At 41.9% G+C, this 12,377-nt stretch overlaps 1 protein-coding gene across 1 annotated transcript in view; it reads left to right on the plus strand.

Moving 5' to 3' along the window:
- cacna2d2a (calcium channel, voltage-dependent, alpha 2/delta subunit 2a) overlaps window positions 1–12,377 on the plus strand; it is a gene marked incomplete at its 5' end in the record, with an annotated part of 125,353 nt that overhangs the window by 71,138 nt on the left and 41,838 nt on the right. The window contains 2 exons of the mRNA XM_084315695.1: window positions 240–371; window positions 720–777. Coding sequence (XP_084171821.1) covers window positions 240–371; window positions 720–777 — 190 coding nt within the window. The remainder of the gene's footprint in view (window positions 1–239; window positions 372–719; window positions 778–12,377) is intronic.

Consider the following 12,377-nt stretch of genomic DNA (forward strand, 5'->3'; position numbering starts at 1 on the left):
TGTGCATACGTATTAAAATAAAATAACGATATTCCTCGAGTGCGGTCCCTACTCCCTTTTTTGTGACCTAGTATTTTTGGACTACACACCTGTCTGAGCGCAGTGGTTACCTTTTCTACTTTCACTTACAGCACCTTTAACATACTTTACACTGGAATGCAACCATACATGTCCGACTACATTATCTTCAGCTGTACAGACGTCATAGGGCTGACGATGTGTGTGTTTCTACCCCACAGCCACAACCATCCTGAATGAGCTGAACTGGACCCAGTCACTGGAGAGAGTCTTCATCGATAACCGCCGGGAGGACAGTTCTCTGCGCTGGCAGTCGTTTGGCAGTGCCACCGGAGTGACCAGATACTACCCAGGTAGACCACACCATGTTACAGTTTTTGTAATCGGCAGGTCAGACTTAAAAAAATATAATAATATTACAAAAAATTGGAAATCGGAATCGGCCAAGAAAATTGCAATCGGCGCACCCCTACTATTAGATAAAGTCTAAATTGACCCAAGGGCTCTCTGGACCGCAGAACATTGGCAATCTGTTATCAGATGGCTATCCTGCTTACTCGATAGATAGAATGAAATTATGATTGCTTTGACCCCTATCTGATCTGAGGTATCCTACAGTACGGCGGATGGCCTATATATTGGTCTCTCTCTCTCTCTCTCCCTCTACCTCTCTCTCTCTCACTCTCTCCCTCTCTATTCAGCCACTCCATGGAGAGCGCCAAACAAGATTGACTTGTATGACGTCCGCAGAAGACCATGGTGAGTTTTACTCTCTCAGTAAGTATTAGGCTCTGTGAGTGGGTGATACAATTTGAGAGTTTTCTCAAATTTGGCTAAAGATCTTTTCAATGAGAACCTTGTTTTTCCAGTTGGGAGACATGCTTCCACTTCACCAATATTAAACGTCTAGCTAAGAGTGAGGAGAAGCCACTACAGTTCAATATTAACGTCTAGCCAGTGTTAATTTAGTCAACGAAAATGATGACTAAATATAGTCGTCATCAAAGCTTTTTCCCCTGAAAACTAACGAGACGTCACGTTAATGGAGATCATGTGACACTAACGTGAAACGACGACACAAAACGAATGGGAGAACGGACTGGATGGTACGTTGTTGTTGTGAAGCTACAGTAGCGTATTTGCTGTGTTGCGTATGAGAAGGGAATTATCAACCTGTAAAACCCCATATTGAGCTGGAAATAAAGCACCATACAGAAAAGGAAACTCTCCTCTTTCTTCCCTACATTACTGCATGACGGATCGCTACATTATGTTGATCCACCATAATAGAACACATTAAATAGCTTACATAAGTCTAACCAGCTAGCACTAACATTAGCTTTTTTTGTTTAGAAAAAACTCCCGCCAACTTATGAGGCTGTAACTGAGTGGCGAGACTAAACAAAAAAGACTAAATCGAAACGAAACAAAAAAGACTAAAACGAAAATGCTCAGACCTGTATTGAGCCGTACTGTATTGTACCCATTCTGCAATCTGTTAATACAATTTTCATTCAATCAATCACCGTGCAGATTGATTGATTGAATGAAAGTTTTATTAACAGGTTGCAGAATAGTTACAATACAGTACGGCTCAATACACACAATTGTTAACACTTTGAGCGCCACGTCGGGTTTTCCTTTTTACCCGCTGAATGCCACCATCTGCGCCAATGTTAACGTTAATATCGCCTAATCTATGTTTTAAATTATGGCTATGTGTCTAATCTGCCCATCGCATTATCAAAGACTATTTTCCAGTCAGTGCTGTCAAGGCAGATTGGTTTTTTATCGCGTAATTTCCGTTTCAGAGCATTTAGAAAAGCCCCCGTTTTGAAATAAAAAACAGCCCATTCTGGGGCATTCTATGAAAATCGTCTTTTACTGGAATATTCCACAACGTTGATATTCGTCTGCCTTTTTATGAATCGTTTTCAAATAAACGCTAGATGATCAATATTATACGTGCACGCAAGCACATTCGGGCCGCGCACGGATAATCGCCGCGTTGATTTCCTCTTGGACTTTTACAGTGAAACCGAAAGAGGACATTTCACAAAACAGCTTATAACTTCATCAAACTTACTCTGATTATCCTAACACTGATAACATAGAGTCCTTACCTGACATCAGATGGTATCCAACTGGTATATTCCAATTCCTGATCACCATTCGAAAAAATCTTGCTCCCTGCAATCCATTCTTTGTGGATCTAGCCCTAAGTCATTACAGGGAGGGGCAAAACAAAAAATGTGCCACAATAAGAGACTGAAGAGAGGGTCTTTGTAAGCCAGAAGGCTTTCTGAACTGGCTCCAAATCTTCATTGTGTTTCTGACCGTTGGGTTTGAACTAAGATTCAGAGGTAAAGGTAGTTGTGAGCTGACAATTAAGAGATGGTTTCGATTTTAAGCTAATTCCATAATTAGGGAGACCCATACCACCCATGTCTTTATGTCTCTGAAGATACGTTTTCCTAATTCGATCTGTCTTGTTTGCTCATAAAAAGATGAATGTATAATTTGTAAAAAAATTAAATTATAATAATATTAATATATATATTTATTGTTCTAATATTGATGTGACGTGTGGTAGAGAGGAGATTGGGTCATATATATATATATATATATATATATATATATATATATATATATATATATATATATATATATATATATATATATATATATATATATATATATATATATATATATTAGAGGTGGGCATAGATTAATTTTTTTAATCTAGATTAATCTATCTGCAATCCTGGATTTAATCTAGATTAATCTAGATTAAAATGGCTCAAAAAGAAAAAAAGAAAAACCTGCCGAAGGCATTCAAAATATGTGTGTTCTACCCAAATAATGACCAGAAGTAAGTCCTTACTTTTTCTTTCCTCCTTATGTTTCTCAGGCCAGGTGGCCCATTACACCATGAGCCCATCTCCCGTTTCCAAAATGCATTACAGACCGTTTGAAAAAGCTGTTTTGCTATGATAATTGGTAATGAAATATCAAAATAATGTTCAATAAGATGTACTTGTGTTTAATAAGTTGTTTTATTCAGAAGTTAACACAAATAAACAATATTACCAGTACAGTACAGTATCTAGCACACTCTCAGGAGCAAAACAGAAAGAATCATTTCAAACTTGAACTATGTGACATGGCTTGAATCAACTGCTCCAGTGGAGTTGCTCAGTGGCCAATGGTGTCAACTGTGGTTGTACTGGGCAGCTCCCAGGTGTGAATGGAACTGTGTGAATGTGAAGCAGGGCGTTCCTGAAAAAGAGCATCTGTGCTCAGTGAACCTACCCTGGGTAAATAAAGGTAAAAAAAAAATGTTTAAATTTTTTTTTATTTTTTTTTTAGATTAATGCGTTAATTATATTATCGCGCGATACTAGTATAGCGTTAATGCAGCACGTTAACGCCGTTAATGGCCCAGCTCTAATATATATATATATATATATATATATATATATATATATATATATATATATATATATATATATATATATATATATATATATATATATATATATATATATATATATATATATATATAACAGAAGGTCATCTGCATAAATGTGGAATTGCTGTTCACTACGTAGCCATATAGCTCGATGGCAATGGCAAACAAAAATGGGGATAAGGGGCATCCTTTGCGCCTTCCCCATTCAAGTGGAAAGTATTCAGAATGCATGTCACTGGTTACTACTAAAGCCTGCATGGAGGAGTACAATAATCAGACAATATTATCACATTAAAACAAATGTTTGCATGAAGAATAAATATCGCCTGTCAAACGCCTTTTACGGATCTAGTGATAAGACAAATTTGGGAGAGTGACTGGGTGGAGAGTAGATTATATCAAGGAGTCTGTGTACATTTGAAAAATAATGCCAGTTCTGAATGAATCCAGTCTGGTCATTGGAGATTAAGTCTGGAATGACCCGTTTTCAATATCTTTGAAAGACTTTAAAAATAAACATTTAACAAACTGATTGGTCTCCTTGAACCACAGCGGAGAGGATCTTTATCCTTCTTTCTTAAGCAATACAGTGATAGAGGCTTGGTTGAGAGTGGGGAGCTGTTGACCTGCTTTGAAGAATTTGTTAAAGAATTATTGCAAATTTGGGTTAACCAAATCAGAAAGTTTCTTATCGAATTTTTGTAGAATTCCATCAGGGCCTGGCGACTTCCCAAATTGCATTTCTTTGATGGCACCTTTTACCTCTTGAAGTGTTATAGGTGCCCCTAGATTATTATTAAAACTACTGTTGGATAGTCTATGTGGTCCAATGGATTATAACCCTCTCATACATCCGAACCACATTCTGATTTATAGTGCTGAATAGAAATGTTTTATTAATGTCTTTTGGGTCTGTGAGTATGTCACCAGAGGGAGATTTCATTCTTATAATTAATCTAGAGGCTGCCACAGAGCGTGCTTGTTGTGCCAGCAGCCTACTCGCTTTATCGCCAAATTCGAATGCTCTCTGTCTGGATTTAAGTAGCAGAGATTCCACATATTTTGTAGAGAGAAGATCGAATTCCATTTGAAGCTGGAGACAAGGTGCTATGGATGGCATATTAGGTATCAATTTCTGAGATTTCATCAGAAATCGTAGACAGTGCAACACTTTCCAGTTTCCTGTTGTGTGAAACATAATGATAGTGAGATAATGATTCCTCTCATGTATGCTGTAAATGTCTCCCAGAGTAAGGCAGGTGATACATTCTGTGTATCATTTAAACATTCTGTTTCTTTACCTTTCACCTTCACCTCTTTTTTGTCTAACCGCTACCATGAAAGTATACTCTGACGTCACTAGGAATGCACAAAAATACATTTGAAGTCAGGCGTTTTCCTTAAATTATTCTAAACTCAGTGGAATTTGTACTAAGCTATAACTTAGTATACAGTATAATAGAGGTACAGTTGGGCGGAAATCAGTCACGTTGAGGAGTTCTAGTGTCTCCATTAATGATGTCACTCAGTACTCCTAATCTACCTGACAATCTAAAGCATTCAACAAATCCTCTGTTGCTGTTAGCTCCCAAAAACGAGAGCTAATGTCAGCTACTGTATCAGATGCTGCAGCTAGCGCTACTGTTAATCAAGGAGCATTACCGGTACTAGTGTTAGCTGCAACATGTGGTGGCTGACATACGTAGATTTGGTAGCAAATTTAGATGCTAGATGAATGAATGAATGAATCTTTATTTCGAACATGATTTAAAAAAACAAAGAATAAAAAAGACAAACAACGAAAGATATACATATCACTGTTCGAAAAGGAGTAGGAAGAAGCCTAAGCTCATCATGCCCTACACCCCTATCCGCCACTTCCAAGTGGGATTTAATTAATTTAATTAATTAATACTTCAATTATATAATGGAGAATATCCACATTACCAATCATTCATTCTTAATTTTCTTAACATTGAAAACAACATAAAATAAATAAATAATATCAGTATCCATAATGTAGTACAAAAGAAAAAGAAAACAACAGCTTAGAATCCAGAAGCTTGACATTGATGCTTGGACACTTTTTGATGGCTTCATACGTGGGCAGCCATACCCATGTAATGTAATGGGGGCACAGTCCTCCATTTAGAACAATGACAAAATATCAATCGATCTTCTAATGCTTCGACATCTATTAAACATAATGCCATATTTGAATGCCAAGAATATGTCCATTGTTTATTTATTTGTATCCAAGCGAGGTAAACACCCAATGTTTCCAGGGTATCATAATCCTGGTCCAGTAATGTGTTGAAATAACAGAGGACGCTGTCGTATTAAGAGACGGACTGCAATGCGGTCCAATGCGATGCAATGTGAATGCTAAGTTGTTACAGTGTTAATGGTGCACTGCCACAGCTTCTAGCTCTCAGCAAACAAACAAGAATGATATATACATACATGTGTTTGTGTGTCTGTGTGTCCGTGCACATGTGCCTACTGTATGTGTACAGTATGTGTGCACACGTGCAGGTATTCATGTGTGTGCGTGTGTACATGAACATGTGTGGCAGTGTTTTGTGTACATGTTGTGTGTGGATGTTTTTGTGTGCGTGTGAGCAGTGTGTTGTTTCACTGCGTGAAGAGGAGGAGACGTGTGAGGGAGAAAGAGGAGGAAGAGCATCGATGGTACATAAGTTGTGAACAATGGAGACAGGGAGAGAGAGAGAAGAGAGGCGAGAGAGAAAGATAGGGGGAGAGAGAGAGGGAGAGAGAGAGACTTATACACACACGCACACACACACACACACACACGCACAAATGTGACTTGAAATGTATTTTTTTTGTCGTTTTTTTTCCTAGTCTATGACACACGCTTAATTTGTATGTTTTTGAAATAGATAAATGTGAACCTCCGAAACATCTTAAATTAGTCACTCTTGAGTAAGATGTAAGAAGGATCGTGATTGGCTCTAACCGCGATCCTTTTACATTTCTATCATCCACTAAATACACCACTCCATCTCTCCTGACCCCCACCCATCCACCCCCCGCTTTAAGAGCACTGTTATTTCAATAATGCTTTTTAGAAAATTACATCAGTAAAATTAGGGATGAAAAGTATTACTCTCAGAATGTACTTCTAAATTGGCCACTTAGAGGGCAACTCTTGTAGCCTTAAGAAGGGTTCTTTGAATATGGTGCTCAGGCACAGAATAATGGTTCCCTGAATGCACTATGTACATGTAGTGTGAGGCTTGGTGTGCAGTATTTCTGTCTCTGTGTCGTCAAGGACCTACTGCGCTCCACTTGCCCCAGAGCTCAATGAAGGATATGACGTTTGGGATCAAAAGCCTAAGTCACTCTATAGAATGCATTCCCTTTCTGCTACAAGGGCTACATGGGGAGACAGTGGCTCAGCAGGTAGAGCAGTCATCTGGTAATCGGAAAGGTTCCCGGTTCGATTCCCGCATCCTGTCTAAATGTCCTTGAGCAAGACACTTAACCCCCAACTGCTCACGAGGAGCAGGTTGGCACCTTACATGGTTGCTTCCGCCATCGGTGTGTGAATGTGTGAGTGAACGGGTGAATGTGAGGCATAAATTGTAAAGCGCTTTGGATAAAAGTGCTATAAATATAGTCCATTTACCATTTACAAGGGTACGAATGGACTAATGTTTTTTTTGTAAAAAGAGCCCCTACCTTTGTCTACTGTAACCTTTCTGTGTTACTGATACTTACTGGAGAGGCCAGCGTGGTCCACTAAGTCACTGCAGAATGCCTTCCCCTTTCTCCTACAGGGGCAAGAAAAGACATATTTTGTTTAAAGAAAAGAAAAAAAGTTGCGAAGGTCTTCTGAGTCAGTGTTTTCCAGATGCACTCTACAGAGTGACTTTTTATTTGTTTTACTTGTATGAACAAAGAATAGACACGTACAGTACATGGGACAGACTATTGTGAAGGTCCAGATATGATAGACCTAGACTGCATTGCAGTCCCCCTCACCCACCTCTCCCTCCACTGTCCTCTCTCTCTTCGTCCGCTCTACCTGTCGCTGTCACATCGGCTTTGCTGAAGGTTCCGCCTGTTGCCTGGTTACTCATTACAGTGGACTGGACATAGGCATGACAGCCATGCTGATTAGAGCTGACCCCCCCTCCATTTCCAGCTAAGCCAGAGTGGCTGTTTCAGGTCAGGCCATAGGAGAGGGGTGGGGGGGCAACGGCTGAAGGGGAGTCGAGCTGAGAGGAACAGATTGCTTCGTACACAAACCAAAGGGAAAACCATGCATTCAAACTCAATAGGAGATTTTAAGAGAGAGAGAGAGTGAATAAACTGTTTATGAGAGAGGTTCATTGTACGGCTGAAGGGAACAGGGCCTGGGACAAACGGAGGAGATGTCTTCATGAATACGAGGAAACCTTGCATTCGGTCGAATTTGTTATTAGGAGCTAAGATAGAGAGTTAAGAAACCAATTATGACCACTCTGATTTTTAGAAAACATTCTTCCTATGTAAAGCGGTAATGTGTGGTAATTGTGTCGAGGTTTGTCGAGCTGGTTGTGTTGTTGTTTTTCATTGTCGCAGAAAATACCCTGTATTCTGTGCGTGTTACGATTGGGGGTGCTATGAGGGTGAGAACACAGTTGCAGACCAGGAAGAGAGGAGGCAGAGACGGCAGGGTAACGTGGATCTATATATCGGCTTTACTTGGAGAACGACACGTTACAAAACGGAACATAAAATGGCTCAGCCGAGCTGGCTCTAATACAAAACTAGACTGAAGGACACGAAAAACAAAGAGGAACCAATACTAAACTATTTACAACAATTACTGACAACAAGGCAAGGCAAGGGAGACACGACGAGGATGACGCCACGAGGAAGTGAGGACAGACCCACACTTAAATACAAACACTAATTACAACGAGCAACACCTGGCAGGGTCAGGCCAAAACACAGAATCAATAAACACCAAACTAGACACAAAAAGCAATAACACACACAACAACCAGACAGGGAGACGACATCAAACAAAGACAGGGATGGCCCAAGATAATAAATAATTAGAGATTAACTCTATTATCCTAAACCAGACCAAGATGGCCGCCTGCACCATCTGGCTCCTCTGGCCACTAGAGGGAGGTAGGGGACCAGGTAGGAGACCACTGTCAGGAGGTAGGGAATGTCCAATGTCATTATCATAACCGGCCCAGCAAGGGCTGGGCCTGGGGTCGTTACAGTGCGTGAAGAAACTCATCACGTCTTGTTCCGCTCTGGGCGCATGTCTGGTACCGCGAGAAAGCTGACAAAGCTGGTCACGCCAGACCCTTTGAGGCTAGAGCAGTGAAAGTTATGTACATTAATATAAAAGTTACACACTGACGCTTTAAGTTACACACTGGCGCTTTAAATAAGCAATTAATTTCCTATGCAGTTCACAGTTTCAAGTGACTCTGCACTCCATTTATCTGTGTGGGCTAAGTGGAGTTTTGTGTGTGTGTGTGTGTGTGTGTGTGTGTGTGTGTGTGTGTGTGTGTGTGTGTGTGTGTGTGTGTGTGTGTGTGTGTGTGTGTGTGTGTGTGTGTGTGTGTGTGTGTGTGTGTGTGTGTGTGTGTGTGTGTGTGTGTGTGTGTGTGTGTGTGTGTGTGTGTGTGTGTGTGTGTGTGTGTGTGTGTGTGTGTGTGTGTGTGTGTGTGTGTGTGTGTGTGTGTGTGTGTGTGTGTGTGTGTGTGTGTGTGTGTGTGTGTGTGTGTGTGTGTGTGTGTGTGTGTGTGTGTGTGTGTGTGTGTGTGTGTGTGTGTGTGTGTGTGTGTGTGTGTGTGTGTGTGTGTGTGTGTGTGTGTGTGTGTGTGTGTGTGTGTGTGTGTGTGTGTGTGTGTGTGTGTGTGTGTGTGTGTGTGTGTGTGTGTGTGTGTGTGTGTGTGTGTGTGTGTGTGTGTGTGTGTGTGTGTGTGTGTGTGTGTGTGTGTGTGTGTGTGTGTGTGTGTGTGTGTGTGTGTGTGTGTGTGTGTGTGTGTGTGTGTGTGTGTGTGTGTGTGTGTGTGTGTGTGTGTGTGTGTGTGTGTGTGTGTGTGTGTGTGTGTGTGTGTGTGTGTGTGTGTGTGTGTGTGTGTGTGTGTGTGTGTGTGTGTGTGTGTGTGTGTGTGTGTGTGTGTGTGTGTGTGTGTGTGTGTGTGTGTGTGTGTGTGTGTGTGTGTGTGTGTGTGTGTGTGTGTGTGTGTGTGTGTGTGTGTGTGTGTGTGTGTGTGTGTGTGTGTGTGTGTGTGTGTGTGTGTGTGTGTGTGTGTGTGTGTGTGAGAGTGTGTGTGTGTGAGTGAGAAGCCAGTGGTAAGCCCGAACACCTCTGTGTATCCTCGAGCAACAACAGCCTAACGAGGTGTTCCCTGACAATTTAATTAAGTGAACACTGGAGGAAGCAGACTCCCCCTAGTGCTGAACTGTCAGAGGAGGCTGCACATTCAGCACATACACACACCCCAATACACACACACACACACATGCACACACACACACACACACACACACACACACACACACACACACACACACACACACACACACACACACACACACACACACACACACACACACACACACACACACACACACACACAGACACCTGAACGAAAAAGGCTTTAAATATAAATGTAAAAATGGCCTTTCCCTGTGTTTGTACTTCTGCAGTTCAGCTGTCACAAGAACCCTCCCTATTGAAACAAGACATTCAGAATCGCAGCCAACATCGACGTAGATATATATCGACTGACCGATCACAATATCTCAACATCTTTTCAACATGGCTGCTTGCTCGTAAACGTTCTCCCGGCTCACAAAACATTTAGTTTCCACATTTTTGGCGAGAAACGAGAATACGCGATTGCTAGATGCTGGGTCATATTTAATCCGCAACGCGTAGTTTGACTGACGCCTCTGCACGTAGCACACTCCGGTGTGGGAAGCCGTCGCTCATTTGCATTTAAAGCTACAGACACAGAAACAGCTTGTTAAGAACAGGACTGAAACATAGGTGTGTAAATGATAGAATGCATGGTCCGAGAATGCATAAAAGCAACGTGGTGTAGGGACCTCAAAGACCTATTTAACTTGTTGAAAAGGACTACAATATGGGACTTAAAAAAATTTGATGGATAGGAGGTTTGTGTGTAAAACATGCCACTGTGTCAGGGATACGTTAAAACAATTATAGCGCTGTCAGTCATAGCAGCCGAAATACACCCATTTAATCCTCACACATGTTTCGACCCAGGGGGCTGGGTGTACCGAGGGGGCTGCATAGACTGAGGACGAAGGGTTTTCGTTTTTTCCTGTTATTTATTTCTTTACATAAAGGAGCGCCATGTCCCCCCTGTGGTCCTCCATGTTTGTCACTGTCGTCTCCCCCGTGCTTTTCTCCTCCGGTCAGCCTTTCTCTCACTTTCTCTCTGTCCTGCTTTGAAAAAAAGAAAAGCCTCCTGTGGTCTGTTGCCTAGCAACCTGTGCCCAGGCTTGTTGTGGAGTGGCGGGGGCCGTGGCAGGGAGTGCCATGATGTGTCAGGTCAAGCTTGTGTGATTATAGTCTAACATGCTGTCTCCAGGGGTGACAATCTCGTGGGGGGAGGGGGGTGCGGTCAGCCAATCGCGTACACTTAGCGATGACCCACTGGGTCAATCATGTGTGTTTAGGTGAGCCGCAGTAGGCGCGTGTAACGATGACAACAAAGCAAGCGGCGCAATATCGCTAATATGAACATACACTTATCGTACCGTAATCCTGGCAGTAGGTACTGTGTATCCCGCTGTAGTCAGGACAGCTAAAAACACGCTCAATCTGCGAACTGAAGACACACTTCAATAAATATCTGAAATTAAATAAATAACCTTCTTACTGTCTATACAACAATGTACTATGCTACTATGTCTATACTACTATGCTCTCCCAAGTGAAGCACTTAAATTTGGCACTGCTAGCCGAACAATACCACTTACCCGCAACTGCCAGCTCACTTGTCGCACACAATTTGTAAGTCGCTTTGGATAAAAGCGTCCGCTAAATGACTAAATGTTAACATGAATGTATATATTGTGACGAGCCTGGTGGTGTTCAGACTCGTCACGGTTCAAAAACAAACAAATTAAACTGTCCACACAAGCGCAATTTCAATCAATAAAATATATTTATTGAATAAGGCAGAAAATAGTCCGATGGGCAATTATGGTAGTCATAATACAGTCCAAGGTCAAAAACACAAAACAGATTGTTCAATACTCAGAGTTTGTCTTCTGGTCCAGGGTCAGTACACAAGGGGGTTTCTCAGCCAGTCTAGTGTCCAGTACACAATGAACACCTTCTCGCCTTCACATCTCCTCTCAACAACCTCTCACCTCGCAAAACTCTGTATCTCAATATCTCTCTCTCTGTACTCGCTCCTACCTCACCTCCACTCAACCATACTCTATCTGTCCTAGTGTTTTATGTTATGTGTGTCTGGTGTGTGTGTCAGTGCACGTGAGCGGCGCGGGGAGCGGAGCGGGCGGTTTTGACGTGAGCGACGGAGTGGGTTTGAAAATGGGTCGGCGCGACGTCCGGAGCGAGAGTTCTCCTCCGCTCCAATCCACTCCGGGCCGCTCACAGTGGTTTAACACTGATGTAATATACATGTAGTACAATGCCAAAGCAACAGGTGGCGATGTACAAACATGAAGGCCATTTTCAACCAATGAGAAGGGTGAACCGTCACTCACATCCTGTTAGACAAATGTATATGCCGCCATTGTTGTTGTCGTTAGCTTACATGCTAACGTGAATGGCCGCGACCATAGCATTGTGGCTAGGCTAGCTATCTTCGCTTAGTAGAGCTAGTGAATGGATAAACAACGTTAT

Source organism: Notolepis coatsorum (assembly GCF_963971535.1).
Source record: "Notolepis coatsorum genome assembly, chromosome: 6".
NCBI lineage: Eukaryota > Metazoa > Chordata > Actinopteri > Aulopiformes > Paralepididae > Notolepis > Notolepis coatsorum.